Below are 22,292 nucleotides of genomic sequence, written 5' to 3' on the forward strand. Positions count from 1 at the left end.
TCAAAAGAAATTACGTAGAGAAATTGTAGGTTACCAATTTTGAAACTTGACCTGAAATGGTACATATTGCCAGATCGGTGAACTTAACAGGGTGGCAGCCTTTCGGTTGGGTGGCAGCATTTGTTAAAAACAAGAGGTGTTACATAGTTTTTGCAGCAATTAAATCATTTAATTCATAGAATCCAACAGAAATGTCTGAGAAAAAACCAAACGGAGAGTCTGATGACTTAAACGATTTGCTCGACAGTGAGTGTTCAAAAATAAAGATATTAATTCATTTTAAGCCTTATATAATAAATCTAATACCTCCTTTTGCAGATGCACTGCAGGATTTTGACAAAACCAAAAGCGGTGATAAGCAGGAAAAGCCTGTTTCCACAAATGACACCGCAGGTGAAGCCGGCGAAAGCAACGAGGACTCAAATGCATTTTTTGAGTAAGTACAAAGAGAAGAAATGATTATGATTTTCATCAATTGACAATTGAACTTTGGAATTTCAGTGAGCAAGCGAAACTCTTAGCGGACCGCATGCTCACACTTTTCGGTGGGCCAGATACGCCCACCGGTGATATTCCACCACTGCCACAGAATCCGGAACAGATAATGGCCGGATTCAAGAAAATGGCCGAAGCGGCCGCAATGACCCTCAGCGGCGAGAACTCTGCCAACGACGACGAAGTGTCCAAGTATTCAGATAGCATTTCCCAGGCTTTAAAAGTGAGTATTAGAAAAAGTATCTAAAATTCTACATTATATTAAGGGCACAGTCATTAACTGTTTTGATAAACTTAATAACTCGCAATTTAATTTATCAAAAAATTTATTTTATTTATTTAATTAATTTTTAAGGATAACAAGTTAAAAACTTTTATCAAAACAGTTAATTTATGTTCTTGAGAGCAGAAGATAACCCTGTTTTCTTATTATATATAGGGTCTTCAAGAGGGCACCGATAATCTGGCAGCTCCCGCAGCTGACACTGACATTGCCAGCATGTTTAGTTCCCTGAATTTGGATGGTGTAAGTATTACATTGAGAATAGTGCATTTAACTACACGTGATAATGCTGAAATTGGTGTGACTACTTTTAGGCTAGCGAGGGAGATGGGAATACTTTCCTGCCATTCATGGAGGGCATGATGCAGAGTCTACTATCTGCTGAGATTTTGCTGCCTAGCATCAAGGAGTTGTTGGAGAAGTATCCGAAATATCTGGAGGAAAATGACTCAACCCTATCTGCCGAAGATAAAGAAAGGTGCGTCTCATACATATAGTATGCCCGCTATCAATTTCAAGACTCATATACTCAATTCCACATAAATAGCTTGTTTATTCTTTCTCGGCTTTTGCTTACAATCAAACTTCTTTGATTGCAGATATCAGAAACAGCTGGAGCTCTATAAGGTTATTGAGGAACACCTGCAGAGCGAGAAACCCGACGACTCGGCCACCGTGAAGAGAGAGAAATTCCGCGTGGTGCTTGATGACATGAGAAAATTGCAGGATTATGGCCAACCGCCATCAGAGATACTTGCGGAGACCGGAGCCGATCTGCCGTTCGCTGATGCAGCGGCTGTTGGCGGTGTTCCAAGTCCCCAATGTCCCACAATGTAATAGCGCATCCTGGCTGTGTCGTTCCTCTTGGCGTGCCAATGGCCGACTTGTGCCTCTTTCTTTGTTGTATGTTGCACATTTAGCATAAGCATTTGAATAACTTTCATATATTATATTTGGACAACTTGTGGTGGTTTCTACCGGTTATTTGGCAACAATGCTTTAAGAGTTTTGAGTTTTGCTTTAATTACCCTTATTTTTTATTTATATTCTCTATGAAATACAATATATAAACATTTCAAATGATGAAAATTAATGTTATAAACTAGAGGAAGAAGCGACGCCTGGACTCCATGGCATGTCGCTTGTTGCTAATGATCCAAGTGTAGTCTCCTGTCTTGCTGTCGAATGTTCCCTCCTGCAGTGACCGCAACTTGAGTGTGAATCGTGGTCCCAGCTCGCGCAGCTTTACGCGTTTGCCTTCCTTGGAGAACTCGTAGCGATGATGACGAAAGAATATGTAATCTCGCTGATTGTGAAAGGTGACAGCGCGGCGGCCACGGAACTCGGGATCATGATGGAACAGAGCGCCCATCATGCGACCCACAGTGAGACCCAGACGAGTTGTAAAATTAGTCAGTATAACCTCGGGGCGATGCTTGGTTATCTCCTTGTGATTCCGCTTAATGTCCGTAGTCAATTTCACATTGGAGAGCTTAAAATGCGCAGTCGGTCCATTTGGCAAGTGTATGACAAGTAAACCGTTGGGCTTGCGTCTATCCTCGTTGATAATGACTACATCCGTGAACTGTTCACGTTCGGCGCTCTTGCAGATTTTCTTCACCGACGCTTTGTTACGGATCTTCACCAGAGCGTTGGGGAAAATACGCGACAATTCCAGGCCAAATTTGCGAGTTTTTGTCACGGGATTGTCGGCAAATGTTATAAGCACTTTTGGCTCGTAGATGCGCTCAAAATATGAGCTAAAATCATCGATCTCAAGCTCTTTGCGCAACTCCTCGTTATCAGAATCATTAAGATTGCTAACTTCGGTCTGATCTTTTTCTCGCAAGCTTTCTATTGTGTGACCAGGATTGGCGGGCAAACCGGCCTTACGACGTGCCCTACGCTCCTGCATCTTTTTCTTGTGCTTTTCCTTCTTCATTTTTCGGAAAAGTGCCATGCGCTGTTCCTTATTTCTCATCAAGCTGAGCGGATTTAGTACAGGTAAGCGGGCTTTTTTTACATCACCATTTGTTTTATCCTCATCATCATCATCATCATCGTCGTCGTCGTCCTCATCGTCATCATCATCACCGTTGTCATCATCATCATCATCACCTGCAGCGTCTGCATCTTCTTCCTGTTCTTTCTTCTTCGACTGTTTGCTGTCCATTTCAACGTCGCTGTCCTCATCACTGCTATCTGTGATTGCCTCTTGGGTGCCCTCATCTTTTTCGGCAATCTCCTCTTCTGCAAAGCTGGAGTCACTGTCTGAATCCTCTTCAACTGGTGGCGGCTGAGATTTTCTTTTAATTTTACCCATTATTGTAATTTAATTTAAAAAAAAGCCTTTAAGCACAACTCGTAGCAAGCGGCACGTGTTGACGTTCTGCTTCTTTATAATATCGCCATTCACCCAAGAACTGCAAAAGTATCAATGACAATATCGATAATTTCGATACTTCACAAAAGATCGAAATATCGATGATTCTTCGACTATTATCATGTTTAAATGTTTTTTACACTGACTACCGAATGGAAATTAATTTCGAGCTGATTGACCGTTGATTCTATTGAGCAGCATAGTAGTAATTTAATTGAGGAACATTCAACACAACCACCGAAATGATCGATATTGAGAAAAAGGCAGACGACCTGCTATTGTAGAATTTATAAACCGACTTACAGCCCCTTATATCGTGAATAAAGTGAGTTAGAAAAGTTTTAGAATGCCATTTAGTTAGTTAGGACTAAGCCTTTCGATCGTTATATAACTCCATCTGATCGGACAGTCGTAGCAAATTTTCTATATTAGCTGTATATATTGTTAGTCGCCTTTCGCACCCTTGGTGCTGCTTTCGTCACTAGCGCGTACTTCCGTCCGCATTGATCAAAAGTAATACATAAAAAATCAAATTTTCCAAGTTGTTTATTTGAAAAGACTTAGAGCTAAGGATTTAATCTGTCTTTCAGCAATTCCAGAATTGTGGTTTGGAAAGTTTTGTTTTCAGTGGCCATTTCCCGAAGCAGTTTCAATTGCTCTTTCTGCAATTGCAACTCCTCCCGTGCTATCTCAATCATCTCAGCCGCCATACTTTCATCATCATCACTGCAATCAGAGATTGCCTCATCTTTTTCGTACATCTCCTCTTCTGCAAAATAGAAATCAACATTAAAACCCTCTTTAACTCTTGGAAGCTAAGTTTTTCTTTTAAACTTACCCATTATTGCAATAAACGAATAAAATTGTACAGTACAACGTTTGAGCTTTGACAATTCGAAGGTTTTGACGTTTTCTTTTACACAAAATTGACATTCACACAAGCGCTTTTTAATAATTATGGATGGATAAAATGACAGTTCATGCGATAATTCTAAGGCGCCACTTAAATTTTGTAAAAAAAATAATTAAAATAATTTCACACCATTACTTACTTTTACTTTCTGCTTTTCGCTCAGTTTACTTAATTTTGGCTTTTGACTTCTATTAGAACCAACTTTTTTTTAGTAGAAGTCCTTGTATTTAATAACTGTTAAATCACATCTGCGTTATTTAAATAATGTTTTTATATTTTTAATGAACGTATAGCTTAAGTAATCGATGGAGTCATTATCTATCGATTAATAGAATTGTATTTTCTGTGAATGGCAAACATATGCTTTAAGCGTGCTGACGATTTAATACATTTACTGCGAAGTAAACAAAGTTGATAAGATGGAATTTCGTGTATTAGAACTATTTAGTGGCATCGGAGGCATGCATTATGCCTTTAAATGTGCGTACGTAATGACCAAGATAATAGCTGCAAGCACCAACTAATATAAAACTTCCAGATGCCCAGCTACCAGGAGAAGTTGTTGCCGCATTGGATGTGAACACTGTCGCCAATGCAGTATACGCTCATAATTATAAAGGAACTAATGTTAAGACGAGGAATATTCAAAGCTTAACAGAGAAGGAAGTGGCGAAATTAAAAGCTAACATGCTACTCATGTCACCGCCTTGCCAACCGCATACTCGTCAAGGTCTGCAGCGGGACGTGGAGGACAAGCGGTCATGTGCTTTATCTCACCTGTGCTCATTAATACCGCAATGCGAAAGTCTTCAATATGTGCTCATGGAAAATGTGAAGGGTTTCGAAGGGTCCCAGGCTCGTAATCAGTTTATTGAAGCATTGGAAAAGGCGGGTTTCTACTGGCGTGAGTTTATTCTAACTCCAACACAATTCAATGTTCCAAACACACGACATCGTTACTATTGTATTGCGCGGCGAGAAAAGGACTTTCACTTTGAAGCTGGCAAAATCTGGGAGCAAATGCCAGGGAAAAGTATTGACTCAACGCATCTGCCAATGGCCAAAATATCCGCAATTACTGAGCCTGACGCTCCTCTCGAAACTCTTGTGCCAGACGACGTTCTAACAAAGCGAGTTCTGGTCATGGATATTGTCCACCCAGATCAAAGCCGGTCAATGTGTTTCACAAAGGGGTATACGCACTACACAGAAGGCACTGGGTCAGTGTATACTCCACTTTCTAAAGAGGAATCGCATAACATATTCGAAGCAGTTAAAGAAATTGACATCGATTCTAATAACACGACTTGTGAAGCCCAAGAACGACGACTTGAACTATTACGTCAAGTAAAATTGCGATATTTTACACCCCGAGAAGTCGCCAGACTGATGAGTTTTCCCGAAGACTTTGAATTTCCCACCGAAACTACTAATCGACAAAAATATCGACTGCTTGGAAATAGCATTAATGTTCGTGTGGTGGGTGAACTGCTTAAATGTTTGACGATTACATAATTTTATTTAATTTTTTGTAAATAAATGTTTAAACATATATGATATTTTTGTGTTATCATTAAATAAATATCAACTCAAGTCAAAAAATTCAAATTTTTGTACTTTTTTTAAATTGATTACAATATAAATCCGCGAACCAAGCCTGCCAGCCCGTTGTTTGTTGCGACACGAATATTAGAGCAAGTTGGCAGCACTGCTTTTACATTTGTATAAGAAAAGGTCCTCTACTTTGACGCTGACGATCAAATCAAGTAGAAAATAAAACTAATTTAGTTAATATATTATTATTATTTAACTGCTATCATCAAAATGATACCGAAAAAGATGACAGTGAGAGATGCTCACATAGTGAAAATAGCTGTTGAGCGCGAGAATCATATGGCACAGCTAATAAATCTTGATCAAAGACACCCACTGGCAAGTATGTGAATAAATTGTGCTTTCATTTAATTATAAACAATGGACAATGTTTCTGGTGTGTCATAGAATGGATTTATGCTAGGGCAGGTCAATTATTTACTGTTTCAGTGTAGTGTATGTGATTTGAATGGACATAAAGGTGTAGCGGCAACGCCCTTTGTGGTTTAATGTGATGTCAGCAGCCCTCATTAAGATGCACGGACTTAACAGGAAGTGGAAGTGGAAGTTGTTAAGAAGCGGCATTGGAAAGATCATTGACCACAAAGTTATCTTCTACAGTAGAGCCTTCTTAATGGCGCCTGTTAAACGATATCAATATTGTGACAATTGTTTTCATTAGCAGTACATTTACCCCACATTAAATCACTATTGAATATTAATAATATATCCCAATTCACAGGCAAGATTCAAGAAATATGCAATGGATGGTCCATTAGCGATCATCAGCACTATGCTCTACAGTTCTGTGAGACAAACAATATGAAATATGTGACCGAAAAAAATCGTAATGAGATTAAAAACGGCTCTGTGCTCCGGCTACAGTATTCACCCTCGAAGACGGCCAGCGATGCTCTCGAAACATTAATTAATGGTAGCACTCATGACAAGGCACAACGTCTGAAGGAATTGACATCGCTGAGCATGGATCATACATTTGCACTGGAGTTCATCAAGGAGAAGGGCTTGGATATATTAATCAAAATGATTGAGGATGTCAACCAGAAGGATGAAGAGATACTCAAGTACAGCCTGGCTAGCTTTGTGGAGCTAATGGAACATGGCACTGTGTCCTGGGAGGTACCAGAGAACTCTTTTGTCGCACGCAACATTGAAATTGTGCGCAATTTCCAAAAATATCCCACCAAATGCGGCGAGAGTGCGCTTTCGAATTTGGAGAACATTGTACAGAGCAGCAGCAAGTATGTCCTGGTCGCAGAAGATATCAAACTGCAGGACTTGCTGCGTCTACTGCAGGAGGTGAACTCTCCTGTAATGCGTCAGAATGCCATTGCACTGTTAAATGCGCTCTTCATGAAGGCAGAGGAGCCCCGGAAGCGTACGATTGCCCACACAATCAGTGCGAAACAATATCGTCTGGCGTTAATTGGAAACGGATTGAGCACCGAGATGACTCATCAGTTGTACGTGCTGCAGACGCTGACGCTGGGCTTGCTAGAGAAACGTATGCGCATGAAAATGAATGCACAGGATCAAGATGCCCACGAGAAGATCAAGGAGCTGCGTCGGATTGCCTTTGATGATTATGCGGGCACTCTCAGTCACAACGATGAGCATATCCGACGTGGTGGCAGCGGCAGTGGTGGCGGTGGCTCCGGCGGTGGCAATGTCAACTTTTCTCAGTACTACAAGAAACTTGGCTTCAAGTGCGACATCAATCCGGCACAGGACTTTATCGAAACTCCTCCAGGTAATTAAGCGATACAAATTTAAATTAACTATTGGAAAACTTATTCATCAATATGTTTATAGGTATCTTGGCGCTGGACTGTATGGTTTATTTTGCTCGCAATTACACTCAGCAATACACGAAGATTGTGCACGAGAATTCGTGCCGTGCGGATGAGCACGAGTGTCCCTTTGGTCGCACCTCGATTGAGCTCGTCAAGGTTCTCTGTGACATTCTGCGTATTGGGGAGCCTCCAGCGGAGCAATCGGGTGACTTTCAGCCCATGTTTTTTACTCACGATCTGCCCTTTGAGGAATTCTTCTGCATTTGCGTCATCACATTGAATCGCACCTGGAAGGATATGCGCGCCACAGCCGAGGACTTTCAGAAGGTATTCAGCGTAGTGCGCGAACAGATTCAGCGCACTTTAAAGCTGCGCCCTGAGAATTTGGAGGACTTTCGCAGCAAGATTGCACTGCTAACCTATCAGCAGATAACAACGCTACGGCAGCAGGAACGCACCTCAAAGGAGGAATGCGACTCTACGGCTTCGGCTATTGTGAAACTTAAGGAAAAAATATCTCCGCAAATTGTGGAGCTGATTAAACAACAACGTCTCTCATTTCTAGTGGAAGGTGAGTACACAGAATCCTCTATTATAATACCTTATCAACACTTCTTGATTCATTGGCAGGCACACGTTTTTCAAAATATTTGCGTGGCACACGCACTAAGGATAAGTTCTGGTATGCACGCTTATCACCCAACCACAAGGTTATACATTATGGCGACTGCGATGAGAAGAACATACCGACGCTGGAGGAGCTGCCAAAGAAGTTGCCCATTATTGATATCAAGCAGCTGTTGGAGGGCAAGGAGTGTCCACACATGAAAGAGACGCGCACACGCAAATCACAAACAGTTAATTTAGCATTTTCCATCACGTTCGAAAGCGTGGATCACTCAACGCTAGACTTTGTGGCGCCAGATGAAAGCGTCTTTAATTATTGGACGGATGGCATCAATGCCTTGTTAGGCCAGGAGATGTGCAGCAAGCAAAAGAAGGAAGACTTCGACACGCTGCTATCCATGGAGATCAAGTTGCGACTGCTTGATACTGAAGGCGTGGACATTAGCAAGGATCCGCCGCCAATACCAGAAGATCCCGAGAACTATGACTTTTGTTTCGAAAGCTAAACAATGCAGTATTGTTTTTATTATAGTGTAATGCAATAACCAATCGTTCCAAATCTAATTTTCATGCATCCCACACGCCCAAGATACATACCAAAGTGTACCCATTATAAACATATAGCGATTATTTCTCTCCGATCTGAGTTTTAGTATTACCTGTGCAATTTCTAACCGAATGAACAAATGGAGTGGTCACTCGCAAATCGCGATCCCTCTGCTTAGCCATTTAGTAACCATTTTACATACATTTTTATTAATTATATTAAGTATATATAATATAGAGATTCATTAAATACAACGTTTTATACATAACAATTTTGTACAAAAAAAATTAAATAACAAGAGAAGCGTATTCTTATATTCTTTATGCTAGATAAGTATAACAAGATAAAAAAAAGCATTCTTCGAAGCACCGAAGCTTAAATATCCTTGCAGCTGAGTCCTCATATTGTTCTTATAAAAGATCTATGATATATGGAAACTACAATTATGGATATTATAATTATAATAATTACAATTTACTAACGCTATTTAGTTTAAAGTTTCCCGAAGGCATTTCGTGAGAACTTATAAGAGAGAATTCCTTTGCAAGGATATTATAAATTGCAATTGTAAATCTGATAAAAAGATGCATTTAGCAACTCACACCGATTGGAGTGTCGGTTTAAGATGTGATCTATCAAGTAAGCATTAAGCCTGGAGCAAAATCAAAGCACAGCCGCCTCCTTTGAGCGGTGACTGACGCTATTATCCACGCACGGGCACCTTGCGCCGGCGAGAAAGAGCGCGCTCCTAGCTTCTTAATCAAATGTTATCCTCAAGCAGCAGATCGTTGTCATCTCCTCGGTCGGGGAGGCAGACAAAGAACTCCAGCAGATTCAGTATTGGACCACGCGAAAAAGGATTCTGATAACGGCCACGCTTATCCCGCAAATATGGATACCGCTTGTAGTTGAACATCTCGTTCGTAGTGAGATTCATGCAGGCATGAAGGATCTGTAAGTGGTTCAAGATAATATTAGGCACTCAAAAGAGAATGAAGTCATTTCTTACCGAAGTGCAGGTGAGTATCCAACCCAATCCGCAAAAGACCACAGCCTCGATAAGTCCCAGCACATACAAGAGTGTGAATCCCTCGATCATGACGCAGTAGCAGGCAAAATAAATGGTAAAGGAACAATTGACGGCCACCGAGAGCACAAAGAGGAAGAACCACATGCGATTCCGCAACCCGACGCAGTTGTAGATAAAGGGGCAGTGATGGTCGAAGTAGGAGACGCAACGATTGCAGACGCGACAATGTTTGGCTCTCAACGGACGCAGGCAACGGCAACTGTGGCACAACCTGGTCAGCATCACATTCCGTTTCTTGAGTTTATCAAAGTACGGGATTTGCTTGATCGCACGGTAGTAGGCATCGGAACTCAAGGGTATGTAGCCGGGATCCCGACGGTTGGCAATGGCCCAGCTAACCCACATGACCACATTCCAGTATATGAAGCAATAATGCGATCGTCGTAAGATATTCCAGGTAATGGGTATAGCCCGTATCATGTACATGGGATATCCCCAGAGCAGCACGGAGAAGAGAAAGAGAAACAGCGGTCCCTTGGAATCCCCAGCGCCGCCAAAGAGCCAGCCCCAACTCTCCGATACAGATGGCATCCAGCGTGACTTCTTCTTGACTTCTCCATAAAGCAAGCGCACCACATCCTGGTGCTGATGCGCCTGTGCCAACATAATGGGCGTCTTGCCATTTTTATCACGCGGCTCCAGATCCAATTGAGACTTCTCGCAGAGCAGACGGACGCAGTTAATGTTCCCGGACAGACAGGCCAGATGCAATGGTGTTGATCCAAAGTTATCCGTCTTTTGCAGCTCCACGCCAGAGTACATCAGCAGGCGCATCAGATCGCCATGTCCCTTGTATGCCGCCCAGTGCAGAGCCGTATCCCCATTGATGTCCGTCAGATTATTGAGCGCTCCCATGCCCAGGAGATAGGCAGCTGTTGCAGTGCGTCCATACATGCAGGCCAAGTGTAGAGGCGTGAGACCCTTGAAATCAGCCGCATTTACTGCCACTCCCGCCTGCAACAGAACTTGCACCACAGAGGCGTGTCCCTTGCGACAAGCCCAGTGAATGGGCCGTGGACCTTGGGTGCCCAGACAGGGCAGATCAATGGGCGCCGAGCGTTCGATTAGATAGCGCATGAGCTGCACATTGCCATTGAGCGCAATCCAGTGGGCGGGCGTGTAGCCATGACGATCTCTGGCCGACAAGCATTCCATGCCAAACTTTTCCACTAGGTTCTCCACCTCGCTAACTTCACCGTTCTTGATAATGTCAAAGATATCATCCAGGTTAACCGTAGCGCCATCCAATCCCTCAAATAGCAGCATATTGCTATCATGCTCATTGCTATCGCCGTTGGAAACTCCGCCATTGGCGCCAGGCGGCGAGTGCGGACGATGATCGATGTCAATATCAATGTCGCCATGAGCATGACCATCTTCCTCCATGTTGCATGACGAGGAGGCAGTCAGGGGCAGCGCCCAAACACTGCGCGCTGCCCCCGGACTGGGGTGTACCTTGCTGGAGGCCACGTTGTAGAAATCAAATTCTACCCCAAGACGATCCGCTGTGCCACCCGATAACGGTGGTTGGTGGTGCAACGGATTTTCTAGTAAGTGTGCAATTTTGTTCGCTTTTAAGTAACTCCGGGTCTAAATATGACTTCAGCTAGACGAAAAAGTCACGAAAATAAACTCCAGAACAGCAATTATGTCAGCAGGTTAAAAATCAATATTAACTGCGAATGTAGGACATTCGAATTTCGAACTCGAACTGGCGCCAATTAAAATAAACAGCTGCATTGCAAAAATCGCCTATCGAGAAGCAATGTAGCTTTCGATATTCTTTTGTATCGATAGCACTGATGGCCAAACTGCCAGCACTGATAAAAGATTTCAAACTTATAATGCAAAAAACTCAATAAAAATTAATAAATGTGATGATATTTATAATTCGAAATTAGTTAAAATAAAGGTAAACATATTAATGAAGGTTTAAAGCTCGTCAGCCTTCGTGGAGAGACGTTAGAAAATTGAATTCAAAAAAAATATATATATAAAAAATCGAGATAATTCTAACAAAAAATCTGCAAAAATTTAAAAAATTGCAGCTTAAAATTTTAAAAACCTTTTTATCTGAAATTTACTTACTTTTTTGGCTTAAAAAAAATCGAGCCAGATCGGAAATTTTTACTGGATGGGCAACCCTCGGCTTAGTATTTCTCTTTTCACCGAGACTCTCTAAGTTCTTCTCCTCTCTATTTGTAAAAAGATGGGTGACAACGTGGTGCCGGAATTAAGTAATTTGGATTTAAACAAGCAGAAGGCATGTTAATATTCTTTTAATTGCATTCGTGTGTATTAAAGCCAGTAACACACTTAAGTTATGTTAAAAGTACTGCCGTTTGTTAGTGCGTTTAGAAGCAGTAGCAAAAAAACCTTGCACAATATTCGAACTTTGTCGGTAGCCAAAAATCGACAGCAGTTCTTGCAGCCACAACAACAACAAGACATTCACAGCAGTCGGTGCTACGCAACTTTGGTTGGTGTTTCTGCTCGCAATTGTTTGTGTTTTCTTTCTTTATAATTGTTATTATTGCCACATCAAATTTACCTGTGCGTGTGTATTTTCATGTGCATACCAAATGACAAAATGAATCAGAGCCGCTTTATGTGACGTCACTAACTGCAACTGAAATTATTTCCCACCCCCTTTACAATCATATACAGTGACGAAAACTACCGTATTATTGCATCAGTTTCGGCGAAACGAGATAAAAGAAAAAATAGTGAAATAGTGACGAAAAAGTTTGTGTTTTTGTCATTTGCTTTAGTGACAACTGTGTAAACGTCAACAACACGAAACTGAAACACCAAAAATTCATTAAATTTAATTACTTTTAAACTGCGTAGCTAAAGGTTGATACGTCTGCTATTTAACTTGTACATATATTAATAATTCCGCACTTTGCAAGCGCAGTATTATTATTGATTTTCCTTTCATTCGCATTGCAGGCTGCTAAAATGAAGAAGGAAAAGAAAGAAAAACCAGCCGCAGGCGGTGGAGATGGTCGCAAAGGTAATTAATTAATTAATTAACCAACAATTTGACAATAATTGATATGTATTAGATAAAGTCAAGTTATTTTGTTGAAAAGAAAAGGAGTCACATTGGTTTTTATATCCATTCTTGAATTTTCCAATTTAATTTTAAAATTTACCTGGCATTCCAATTGCAGAGCTGAATCCCTTGCCGGCATATATTGAGGAGCGTAATGTGCTGTGGGAGAAGTGCAAGGCGGAATATTTGGCCGAGTTGGCTGCCAAGCCGCGTGCAGCCATCAAAGTGACTTTGCCGGATGGCAAACAGGTGGACGCCACCTCATGGGAGACTACTCCCTACGATGTGGCATCCGGCATTAGCAAGGGTCTGGCTGATAACACCATCATTTCCAAGGTGAATGGAGAGGTTTGGGATCTAGATCGTGTGTTGGAAGGCGACTGTAGCCTGCAATTGCTCAAGTTTGATGATCCAGAGGCACAGGCCGTATTCTGGCACAGTTCTGCCCACATCATGGGCGAGGCCATGGAGCGCATCTATGGCGGTCACTTGTGCTATGGTCCGCCAATTGAAAATGGTTTCTACTACGACATGCACTTGGATGGCGATGGTGTATGTGTATTTATGTCATTATAGTGCATTTTATAATCAGTTTCTTCATTTAGATCTCGACAACTGAATACGGCACCATGGAGGCATTAGTTAAGCAGATTGTCAAGGAGAAGCAAAACTTTGAGCGTCTGGAGATGAAGAAATCTGATCTGCTGGAGATGTTTAAATACAATGAGTTCAAGTTGCGCATCCTCAACGAGAAGGTGACCACAGATCGCACCACAGTCTACAAGTGCGGATCATTGATTGATTTATGCCGTGGACCCCATGTGCGTCACACGGGCAAGGTGAAAGCACTGAAGATCACAAAGAACTCGTCGACCTATTGGGAAGGCAAGGCGGATGCAGAGACTCTACAGCGTGTTTATGGCATCTCCTTTCCGGATCCAAAGCAACTCAAGGAATGGGAGAAACTGCAGGAGGAGGCTGCCAAGCGGGATCATCGCAAGATTGGACGTGAACAGGAACTGTTCTTCTTCCACGAGCTGTCGCCTGGATCTTGCTTCTTTCAGCCGCGTGGTGCACATATCTACAACACTTTGATGAACCTGATTAGGGGAGAATACAGGAAGCGTGGCTTCCAGGAGGTCATTTCTCCGAACATATACAATGCCAAACTGTGGATGACTTCCGGCCACTGGGAGCACTATGCCGATAATATGTTCTGCTTTGAGGCGGAGAAGGAGAAGTTTGCGCTCAAGCCTATGAATTGTCCTGGTCACTGCCTCATCTTTGACAATCGCAATCGATCGTGGCGCGAGCTGCCTCTCCGCATGGCCGACTTTGGTGTGCTGCATCGGAATGAACTCTCCGGCGCATTGACTGGCTTGACACGCGTGCGACGCTTCCAACAGGATGATGCGCACATCTTCTGTGCACCTGAGCAAATCAAGAGCGAAATGAAGGGATGCCTGGACTTTTTGCGTCACGTTTATACCGTCTTTGGCTTCTCCTTCCAACTGGTGCTGTCCACGCGGCCTGAGAAGTACTTGGGAGAGCTGGAACAGTGGAACACCGCTGAAACGGCCCTGGCTGAATCACTGAATGAGTTTGGTATGCCATGGAAAGAGAATCCCGGCGATGGTGCTTTCTATGGACCTAAAATTGATATTACCATTATGGATGCACTGAAGCGTCCATTCCAATGCGCTACCATTCAGCTAGACTTCCAGCTGCCCATTCGCTTTAATCTCAACTACATTGCCGACGACGGCGAGAAGAAGCGTCCAGTTATAATTCATCGAGCCATTCTTGGCTCTGTGGAGCGCATGATTGCCATTCTCACGGAGAACTATGCTGGCAAATGGCCATTCTGGCTGTCGCCACGTCAAGTCATGGTCGTGCCAGTTGGTCCTGCCTACGACGAGTATGCAAAGTCTGTGCGAGATCAGCTATATGCGGCTGGCTTTATGAGTGAAGTCGACTGCGATGCTGGCGATACGATGAACAAGAAGATACGCAATGCTCAGTTGGCACAGTTCAACTTTATTTTGGTCGTCGGTGATAAGGAGCGCTCTTCGACCACTGTGAATGTGCGCACTCGTGATAACAAGGTGCATGGTGAGGTATCCGTCGCGGAGCTTATCACCAAGCTGCAAAAGATTCGCGATGAGTTTATCACAAACGAGGATAGCTTCTAAGTCACCCTCAAAATATGTACTCTATTTATATATTCAAAAGTTAGCATTGCAAAGCAAATGACCGGCATTTTTTCAGTTGTATTTACGCTTTAACATTTATGAAATTCCTCAAATAAATTATGCCCCATCGAGGGTCAACAAATAATGGACTTTCGATATCTTTCTGAAAGCTAAACTTTTTTATTATAAAACCAGGAACACTTCCATGTCCGGTGATATGATGATCAGAACGTTTTATATCTTAACCATTCCCTTTTTTTTTAGGAATAAAAACTTATCTCCCGTTTTATTGGAATATCGATAAGATAAAAAGGGGCAAACGTTATTGCAATGAGTCACTTTTTAAAGAATTCATGCACATGTTTTAGTTTTGTTTTTTTTTTTAATTTATTGCTAATACTTATTATGTTTAGTTTTATAATTTGATTTATTAAAAATTGCGTTTCGTATTCAATTTTGTAAGCCTTTGCTTGCTTGCGTAAAAAATGCACAAAGTTCTCTCGCTAATCGAAGCAAAAATTGTTAATATTGTTCAATGTTAATTGTTTACTCTGCCTGTTTCATAAAAATACATATCGCATATATATTTATAAATACATATATTATTTAAATATATATATATAGTCATAAGATGCCAAGATTTGCGCCAACCAACTGCTGTTCGCTGTGCCTATAAAAAAACAAACAAATAAAAGCCGCAAACAAAACGGGGCTCAATAAATAAATGAAACGAAATCGCAGAATCGCTTGATAACGTTGATAATCATTCGATTATAATCTATATATTGGGACACTCTCCGGGCTTGAACACAGGCTGGCTGTGGTATCTTTATCGAAAGAAGGCAACCAGCAGACAAATTGGAATGTTGCTCTTGTTGTTCGGCGTGTGTTCAAATGTTTCATTGTTGTAAGTACAAGTTGTAAGAGAGTAAAAGCTAGAGCGCAGTTCACACGCTCCTGATTTGTGGCAGGTGCATGAGAATATGATACCTTTTTTTTTTAATCTTGGTCACATTAAATGTATGTGCAAAAACATGAAATACAATAGCTGCAGGGTATTAACGTGTGAACTGAGCTTAGCTATTTGCTTGGATGTTAGGATTAGGCGCATACTTAATTGCATTGCATTCATTTAACGTACATAATTAGCCGATTGCGTTAAATTAGTTTTTAGTCTATTTTATGTTTTGCTATCATTTCGTTTTATACTTGTTTTTTTTTTGTTTTATAAATAAACTTAAACATAAAATTGTGTATGTGTGCATCTCATAAATTGTTGTTGTTGTTGTTTTTGCATGCTCATCTTTAACCCGCTGCCCACATACACCTGGCGTACACCTGTCGCCAGCGTTTGTCAATGTGTGAATGTTGTCGAGGTCGAGGTCGTAGCGGAGGTTGTGGGGGAAGGGTTCTGGATGCCCAGTTCTAGCAAGCACAGCCTCCTTCGGGATCCTTTGTCTCGTTGGGCGAATCCTTAAGCACAACCTCTTGCATATCCTCGGATGGTTTGTTCTCCGTTGAGTCCATGCCGGGCAACGCCGCCGCCACGCGTCTAAACAATTGCTTAACATTGTAACCGGCCTTGGCGCTCGTCTCGATGAACATCACATTTAGCTCCTTCGCCTTGCGCTCGCCCTCTTCGGTGGACACCTGCCGTTTATCGGATAGATCCGTTTTGTTGCCAACCAACATGATAATGACATCACTGCCTCTCTCCGTGCGCACGTCATCGATCCACTTGGATGTCTGGTGGAACGAGTTTGTGTTCGTTATATCGTATACAACCACAGCGACTGTGGAGTCGCGGATGTACGATGGTATCAGCGAACGGAATCGCTCCTGACCCGCCGTATCCCACAGCTGCAATCGCACCGTCCGATCCTCTAGGTACATCGTTTTGGATAGAAAATCAATACCAATTGTCGCCTGGTAGGTGTTGTCAAAGCTGTCATACATGAAGCGTGTAATCAGTGAAGTTTTCCCCACACTTTGCTCGCCCAGGAACACCAATTTGAATTTACGCAGCGGATTTCCAAAGTCGCCGGATGACATATTTACTATTGTTTTGTTTTTTTTTTTTTTTTTTTTCTTAAGTTAGTTAGTTCTGCTGCCGCTCTCTTGTGCTGCCTCTGTTAAACTCTTTCTTGTACGTGTCGACTTTTTCTTAATTGCGGGTTTGCTGACCTCTCTCCTCTCACTCTTGCGCACTCTCTCCTCCTATTGTTTTGCTACTGGGGCGTGATACTTTTGCGGCTTCCACTGCACACGTTGCACTTTGTTTATTATATATATGTGAAATATTCAGTAGCACACACTGATTATACAGTGTTTTTGCAATGCGATAAGTCGAATTTTAACCGTAGTTTTAACAAAAATTGTCGTGGAAAAAAGTCAGCCACCAAGTTGATCTGAGTCAGTTGTACGGATGACGATAAATATCGGTAAGAACTATGTATATCGATATTTTCAGTCAAAACCACAAAATACCAAAAATGTACTAAGAATGCATTTAAAATTTTAAACTTAATTCAAATTTTAAAATTAAGGTATAACAACTGCAAATAATGTTCATTAATTTGAAGAGCTTCTTAGTTAAATTTACTTAAAAATATTAAACATTTCACTTTATTTGCTCTAAACTAATTTTTAAAGAAATAAGCCAGAAAATATGAAATGACATGTAGGTTACCGAATTCGAAATATATGTCCGATCAGATAAAGCTGAATTTAATAATTAAACAGACTTTTAACTTTAAAATATTAAACATATAATTTGTAAATATCTTTGTATGTCAGATATTATAGTAGTAAAATGATCGAAATATAGTTCATTTTTTAAATTCAACACAATTTTAATCCAGCAATAAAATGAACTTTATGGGCGTGATATTTGGCTTATCAGTCATTTTCAGATACACATACATATAAATTATGCTGATAAAAAGGGGATAATATGCGTCTATTGCTTTCTGACTCTTGTAATCGTATGGGATTTTGGTTGTATTTCGGTTGCTTTGTAGTTCTGGAACACCGCTGTTTGTGTTTGAATTTATTTGTCGAGTACAAAATGCACGAGACACTTGTAGTCTTTCACACCCGGTACTTGTTGAATAATGGGGTACATTGAATTCGTTGCCATGTGTGAAACAGCATAAGAATGCGTGATAGACCCTAGAGCCAGAGAGCTAAGACGCATATTTATACCCCGAGCCCATTGAAAATGGGCAAAATAGGGTATGTTTTTTGTTTTCGGTTGACCATTAAATAAAGGAAAAAAAGTATAGTAGATTTATGCAATTCTACGTACCGGTCAGCAAGATAAGGTAATAAGTCTATCAGATTGTTTGGACATTAATTAATCAATAACATCTCACAACACAAAAGTTCTTAGAATGAAACAGGCAACTATCTTTTTTATATGTGTCTTATTGATGGGGCTATAATTAATTTACCTTCCCTTCCATTTTAAACGAAAGCTTATCTTTGAGTACGAGTATGATTACCAAATTGAAATTTCTTATCATTTACGGCGGTAAGCGTGCGTATCTCTATTTAATTTAAAGAGCAGTCGATAAAGGGAAATGTAAACAGTTCCTCGAAAACAATGACTCTGAACAGTCAAAGTAAGTCAAGCATCTGCTTGATCGCATGCTGCCTTTTCTTTGGCTCCTGCGAGGTGTCTGCTGCTGTTGTGGCATCACCAAGGGACCAGTCTGGACCCGATGGACGTGTGGTGGGTGGAGTTTCTGCATCAGTTAATGCTGCACCCTATGCGGTATCCATGCAGTACAAGGGAACCCATTACTGTGCCGCAAGCATTTTAAATGCCAACTGGCTGGTTACAGCAGCTCATTGCTTGACCAACCGAGCGCAGGTCCTTGGGAGTACCTTAGTGGCGGGCAGCAATGCAGTTGCAGGAACAGCGTCAACCACACAGAAGCGAAGCATCTCCCACTTTGTGATCAATGACCTTTATACAGGTGGAACCGTACCCTATGATATTGGATTAATCTACACTCCGACTGCTTTTACCTGGTCCGCTGCTGTTTCTCCTGTAAATCTACCCAAGTCTGGTGTGGTTCCCACTGGAACTGCAAACTTATATGGCTGGGGAAGTACTTCGACTTCAAATACGGCCTCATATCCAAGCGTACTTCAAGTTGCTGCCAACCTGCCTATCATCAGCACTTCTTCATGCGAAAAGGCGCTGAACAAAGACGTGCACTCCACCAACTTATGTACAGGTCCCCTGACGGGAAAAGTGGGTATCTGTACTTCCGATTCTGGCGGTCCCTTGGTTCAAGGTAACGTCCTGATTGGCATTGTATCTTGGGGAAAGCTGCCATGTGGTCAGACCAACTCACCTTCTGTCTACGTGCAAGTTTCTTCTTTTATATCCTGGATTTCAGCCAATCAAAAATTGTAACGTATTTTATTGTCTTTGTTTTATAAAATAAATGTCAGCAATCTATAAATTTAGCATTGAAATTGTTTAGTATTGGTATATTTAAACTCATTGAAGGCTGGTCACTCTTAAAACTGCACTCGGCATATCGATATCATTTTTTAGAGAATTTTTCTGGCAAACGAATTATGAAAATAGCCAGATCTAGCTATATAAAAGCTAAGTTGGCAACAGTGCACCTATCGAGTAGGGCGACAAAACGCAAAGAATTCCAATAATTTTATAATTAAAACACGAGTAGCGGAACCCCATTTAGTTAATTAGTATTGACCGTGCCACAATGGAAGTTGAGACACCCACACATGAACAGAACAGAGAGTTTGCCGATGTGGATATCAACAATGGCTCAGCGTCCGGTGCATCAGATGAGGAAGAGGTGCCAGCGCCGGGCAGTGTAACGTTGGACCAAGAAAATGACTTATTCGTGTCGGCAATGACCCCTAGCGAAGTGCATGTAAGTTTCACTTTACCAAGCAATCGAAACTTTGATTAAATTATCTTCAATTTGACGACGCAAGTGGGCGGTGTCTGTCCGTTTATCTTTCTTTATATATTTTTGCCTAACTGCCACTGCGCTGTTGCTTTGTTTGATGTGACAACGTCACAATCACACAGCAATCACCGCTTCCGCCCCTTCGCCGCGCTCAGTCGCTTGAATTTATGTTGACTGGACAAAACACTTATCGCTTGTTAATTCAATCGGATATGCTACTATTGCAATTGTTTTTCTGATAATTCCCAATTTTGTTTTAGCGTCGTATTTCTGCCAGCAATTTGGAGGAGGTTCTAACTGATGATGGCGATTATTTCATTCAAATAATTGTATCGGATCCACAAAAGGTGGGCGATGGCATGAGCTCGTATTTGGCATACAAGTGAGTCACAGCACAGCCTTATCTCTAATTTTATTATTATTATTATTTTTAACAATGCCTACTTTTTATTGCGCTTTTCCCTACAGAGTGACAACGAAAACAAACATTCCCAAATTTAAGCGCACTGAGTTTAGCACTCTACGACGTTTTAGCGATTTTCTGGGCATTCATGATCTGTTGGTAAGCAAATATATGCGAATGGGCAGGATTATACCGCCAGCGCCCTCCAAGAATATTATTGGCAGCACCAAGGTGAAAATGAGTCCACAGCAAAGTGAGCCGGGCACACCGATTAATCAGGAATGGATCGAAATACGGCGTGCAGCACTGGAGCGCTTTGTGCATCGTACAGCTCAGCATCCAGTGCTGCGTGTGGATATTGATTTTGTCAATTTCTTAGAAAGTGACCAAGAGCTGCCACGCGCCGTCAATACGTCGGCTCTAAGCGGTGCTGGAGTAATTCGACTCTTTAACAAAGTTGGCGAGACTGTTAACAAGATTACGTACAAAATGGATGAGAATGATCCCTGGTTTGATGACAAGATAACAGAAGTGGAAAATCTGGACGCGAATCTGCAAAAACTTTCTTCAGCTCTGAAATCTTTGGTGACCTCTCGCAGGGAGCTTTCTGCACTGACGGGTCTGGTTGCCAAGTCGGCGGCCATGCTTAGCACTTGTGAAGAGCACACTGGACTGTCACGTGCGCTCTCTAATCTGGCTGATGTGGAGGAAAAGATCGAGTTGCTACGCTCCGAGCAAGCAAACTCTGACTTTTATATACTTGCCGAGTTTATAAAAGACTATTTGGGTCTATTTGGTGCAATCAAGTGCATTTTTCACGAGCGTGTTAAAGCGTTCCAAAACTGGCAATACGCCCAAATGCAACTTTCAAAGCGGCGCGAGAATCGTGGACGATTTGAGTTGGCCAATCGCGCAGACAAGCTTGACCAAGCGCAACAGGAGGTTGAAGAGGTTTGGTCTATAATAATAAACTCCTATTTGTTGGTATTATTAATGTTCTATTGTTGACTTTCAGTGGCAAGGCAAGGTGCAGCGCTGTCAGCAACAATTTGATGACATATCGGCGGAAATAAAACGAGAAATGGAACGCTTCGAGTTAAGCAGAGTGAAAGACTTTAAGGCCAACATTATAAAATATATTGAAGTTCAAATGGCGCATCAGCAACAGGTAACTATAAAATGAAAATAAAATGTCTGCAAACCGATGTTAATTATTATTTTCGTTTTTCACACAGATAATCAGTTACTGGGAGGCTTTTGCACCATTTGCCAGAGAAATCGTTTAACTTAATTGAAATCGCCAGTTGCATTTCCAAAATGTTTAACTAACAGCAGAGCGTCGCAGTGCTACGAATATATTCTATATAATGTGCGTGTGTTAATTAAGCGGGACCAATTTGTCGTCACCAGGCGCTGATTTTGAAATTGAGCTACAAGTTTCCACTGTCGCTGCTGTTGAGCATTTTCCAAACGCTTCAAATTCCTCTCAATAATTGCTACCGTCAGGTACAATTATGCTTGCATAAAAAGTTAAACTTTTATTACCGTACACACAAACATATATATATATATATATATATACATATATTTTTATTCTTACACAGTAATTAATATTATTATTGCAAATGTTGCTTTTATTTTTGTAAATGTATACAAAAACACAATGTTTATTATAGACTTTTGGTATAGTCTACAAGTCGCTGAGCGCGAAACTATTCTCATTCTATATTCGGTATTATCTATGAAGATCAATGAAGCCAGTTATTAAATGAATATCTATGAAAAAAATTTAAATGTAAATTAAAGTGATTGAATTGGGAAATAACCTTTCATGATTGTTGTTGGTATATATATTATTTATATGTACTATATTCCTAATTAAAAAATTTTGTATCAGACAAACAGCATAACATTTCAATAAATAAATTTGTAAATA

General features: G+C 41.3%; 9 protein-coding genes across 12 annotated transcripts; 6 read left to right on the plus strand and 3 right to left on the minus strand.

Moving 5' to 3' along the window:
* The first annotated feature begins 82 nt into the window (after positions 1-82).
* LOC117780264 (peroxisomal biogenesis factor 19) lies at positions 83-1,858 on the plus strand. The gene is made up of 6 exons (XM_034616718.1): positions 83-246; positions 319-436; positions 502-718; positions 935-1,021; positions 1,093-1,256; positions 1,378-1,858. The coding sequence occupies exons 1-6, from the start codon at positions 192-194 to the stop codon at positions 1,613-1,615; spliced, it is 879 nt and encodes a 292-aa protein (XP_034472609.1). The 5' UTR covers positions 83-191; the 3' UTR covers positions 1,616-1,858.
* LOC117780262 (probable ribosome production factor 1) lies at positions 1,850-3,211 on the minus strand. The gene has a single exon (XM_034616717.1). The coding sequence runs from the start codon at positions 3,099-3,101 to the stop codon at positions 1,881-1,883; it is 1,221 nt and encodes a 406-aa protein (XP_034472608.1). The 5' UTR covers positions 3,102-3,211; the 3' UTR covers positions 1,850-1,880.
* Positions 3,212-4,414: 1,203 nt separating this feature from the next.
* Positions 4,415-5,628, plus strand: LOC117780550 (tRNA (cytosine(38)-C(5))-methyltransferase). 2 transcript variants are annotated; one of them, XM_034617116.1, is made up of 2 exons: positions 4,415-4,554; positions 4,613-5,628. In XM_034617116.1, exons 1-2 carry the CDS (start codon positions 4,494-4,496, stop codon positions 5,587-5,589), a joined length of 1,038 nt encoding a protein of 345 aa, XP_034473007.1. In that variant the 5' UTR covers positions 4,415-4,493; the 3' UTR covers positions 5,590-5,628. The 2 variants fall into 2 exon arrangements, with proteins under 2 accessions (XP_034473007.1, XP_034473008.1); XM_034617117.1 differs by having other exon boundaries at positions 4,473-4,558.
* A 169-nt stretch (positions 5,629-5,797) lies between these two features.
* On the plus strand, positions 5,798-8,947 carry LOC117781163 (engulfment and cell motility protein 1). The gene is made up of 4 exons (XM_034617903.1): positions 5,798-6,010; positions 6,410-7,438; positions 7,501-8,052; positions 8,112-8,947. Exons 1-4 carry the CDS (start codon positions 5,899-5,901, stop codon positions 8,612-8,614), a joined length of 2,196 nt encoding a protein of 731 aa, XP_034473794.1. The 5' UTR covers positions 5,798-5,898; the 3' UTR covers positions 8,615-8,947.
* Positions 8,846-11,341, minus strand: LOC117781164 (probable protein S-acyltransferase 23). The gene is made up of 2 exons (XM_034617904.1): positions 9,665-11,341; positions 8,846-9,607 (listed from the first exon to the last, which is right to left on the minus strand). Exons 1-2 carry the CDS (start codon positions 11,129-11,131, stop codon positions 9,416-9,418), a joined length of 1,659 nt encoding a protein of 552 aa, XP_034473795.1. The 5' UTR covers positions 11,132-11,341; the 3' UTR covers positions 8,846-9,415.
* Positions 11,342-11,879: 538 nt separating this feature from the next.
* On the plus strand, positions 11,880-15,140 carry LOC117782296 (threonine--tRNA ligase 1, cytoplasmic). 3 transcript variants are annotated; one of them, XM_034619382.1, is made up of 4 exons: positions 11,880-12,008; positions 12,698-12,761; positions 12,922-13,355; positions 13,409-15,140. In XM_034619382.1, the coding sequence occupies exons 1-4, from the start codon at positions 11,955-11,957 to the stop codon at positions 14,993-14,995; spliced, it is 2,139 nt and encodes a 712-aa protein (XP_034475273.1). In that variant the 5' UTR covers positions 11,880-11,954; the 3' UTR covers positions 14,996-15,140. The 3 variants fall into 3 exon arrangements, with proteins under 3 accessions (XP_034475273.1, XP_034475272.1, XP_034475274.1); XM_034619381.1 differs by having other exon boundaries at positions 11,890-12,224; XM_034619383.1 differs by lacking the exon at positions 11,880-12,008 and adding an exon at positions 12,451-12,601.
* A 943-nt stretch (positions 15,141-16,083) lies between these two features.
* LOC117782297 (ras-related protein Rab6) lies at positions 16,084-17,425 on the minus strand. Its single transcript, XM_034619384.1, has one exon. The coding sequence runs from the start codon at positions 17,045-17,047 to the stop codon at positions 16,421-16,423; it is 627 nt and encodes a 208-aa protein (XP_034475275.1). The 5' UTR covers positions 17,048-17,425; the 3' UTR covers positions 16,084-16,420.
* Positions 17,426-18,572: 1,147 nt separating this feature from the next.
* LOC117780219 (trypsin) lies at positions 18,573-19,474 on the plus strand. The gene has a single exon (XM_034616660.1). It carries the CDS (start codon positions 18,600-18,602, stop codon positions 19,419-19,421), a length of 822 nt encoding a protein of 273 aa, XP_034472551.1. The 5' UTR covers positions 18,573-18,599; the 3' UTR covers positions 19,422-19,474.
* A 135-nt stretch (positions 19,475-19,609) lies between these two features.
* On the plus strand, positions 19,610-22,181 carry LOC117780218 (sorting nexin-2). Its single transcript, XM_034616659.1, has 5 exons — positions 19,610-19,914; positions 20,214-20,335; positions 20,422-21,307; positions 21,372-21,524; positions 21,592-22,181. The coding sequence occupies exons 1-5, from the start codon at positions 19,741-19,743 to the stop codon at positions 21,640-21,642; spliced, it is 1,386 nt and encodes a 461-aa protein (XP_034472550.1). The 5' UTR covers positions 19,610-19,740; the 3' UTR covers positions 21,643-22,181.
* The last annotated feature ends 111 nt before the right edge of the window (positions 22,182-22,292 follow it).

The sequence above is a fragment of the Drosophila innubila genome (genome assembly GCF_004354385.1).
Source record: "Drosophila innubila isolate TH190305 chromosome 2L unlocalized genomic scaffold, UK_Dinn_1.0 4_B_2L, whole genome shotgun sequence".
Classification (NCBI taxonomy): Eukaryota; Metazoa; Arthropoda; class Insecta; order Diptera; family Drosophilidae; genus Drosophila; species Drosophila innubila.

What these genes read in the sequence shown, in the direction of transcription:
- LOC117780264 (XM_034616718.1), top strand. Translation starts at nt 192, where the DNA reads ATGTCTGAGAAAAAACCAAACGGAGAGTCTGATGACTTAAACGATTTG. An exon ending in GCATTTCCCAGGCTTTAAAA is followed by an intron (nt 719 to 934) that starts GTGAGTATTAGA and finishes TATTATATATAG; the next exon opens with GGTCTTCAAGAGGGCACCGA. An exon ending in GTTCCCTGAATTTGGATGGT is followed by an intron (nt 1,022 to 1,092) that starts GTAAGTATTACA and finishes GACTACTTTTAG; the next exon opens with GCTAGCGAGGGAGATGGGAA.
- LOC117780262 (XM_034616717.1), bottom strand. Translation starts at nt 3,101, where the DNA reads ATGGGTAAAATTAAAAGAAAATCTCAGCCGCCACCAGTTGAAGAGGAT.
- LOC117780550 (XM_034617116.1), top strand. Translation starts at nt 4,494, where the DNA reads ATGGAATTTCGTGTATTAGAACTATTTAGTGGCATCGGAGGCATGCAT. An exon ending in CATGCATTATGCCTTTAAAT is followed by an intron (nt 4,555 to 4,612) that starts GTGCGTACGTAA and finishes TAAAACTTCCAG; the next exon opens with ATGCCCAGCTACCAGGAGAA.
- LOC117781163 (XM_034617903.1), top strand. Translation starts at nt 5,899, where the DNA reads ATGATACCGAAAAAGATGACAGTGAGAGATGCTCACATAGTGAAAATA. An exon ending in TCAAAGACACCCACTGGCAA is followed by an intron (nt 6,011 to 6,409) that starts GTATGTGAATAA and finishes CCCAATTCACAG; the next exon opens with GCAAGATTCAAGAAATATGC. An exon ending in CTTTATCGAAACTCCTCCAG is followed by an intron (nt 7,439 to 7,500) that starts GTAATTAAGCGA and finishes ATATGTTTATAG; the next exon opens with GTATCTTGGCGCTGGACTGT.
- LOC117781164 (XM_034617904.1), bottom strand. Translation starts at nt 11,131, where the DNA reads ATGGAGGAAGATGGTCATGCTCATGGCGACATTGATATTGACATCGAT. An exon ending in GGATACTCACCTGCACTTCG is followed by an intron (nt 9,608 to 9,664) that starts GTAAGAAATGAC and finishes AACCACTTACAG; the next exon opens with ATCCTTCATGCCTGCATGAA.
- LOC117782296 (XM_034619381.1), top strand. Translation starts at nt 12,069, where the DNA reads ATGTTAAAAGTACTGCCGTTTGTTAGTGCGTTTAGAAGCAGTAGCAAA. An exon ending in GTCGGTGCTACGCAACTTTG is followed by an intron (nt 12,225 to 12,697) that starts GTTGGTGTTTCT and finishes TTCGCATTGCAG; the next exon opens with GCTGCTAAAATGAAGAAGGA. An exon ending in TGCACTTGGATGGCGATGGT is followed by an intron (nt 13,356 to 13,408) that starts GTATGTGTATTT and finishes TTCTTCATTTAG; the next exon opens with ATCTCGACAACTGAATACGG.
- LOC117782297 (XM_034619384.1), bottom strand. Translation starts at nt 17,047, where the DNA reads ATGTCATCCGGCGACTTTGGAAATCCGCTGCGTAAATTCAAATTGGTG.
- LOC117780219 (XM_034616660.1), top strand. Translation starts at nt 18,600, where the DNA reads ATGACTCTGAACAGTCAAAGTAAGTCAAGCATCTGCTTGATCGCATGC.
- LOC117780218 (XM_034616659.1), top strand. Translation starts at nt 19,741, where the DNA reads ATGGAAGTTGAGACACCCACACATGAACAGAACAGAGAGTTTGCCGAT. An exon ending in TGACCCCTAGCGAAGTGCAT is followed by an intron (nt 19,915 to 20,213) that starts GTAAGTTTCACT and finishes ATTTTGTTTTAG; the next exon opens with CGTCGTATTTCTGCCAGCAA. An exon ending in AGCTCGTATTTGGCATACAA is followed by an intron (nt 20,336 to 20,421) that starts GTGAGTCACAGC and finishes TTTTCCCTACAG; the next exon opens with AGTGACAACGAAAACAAACA.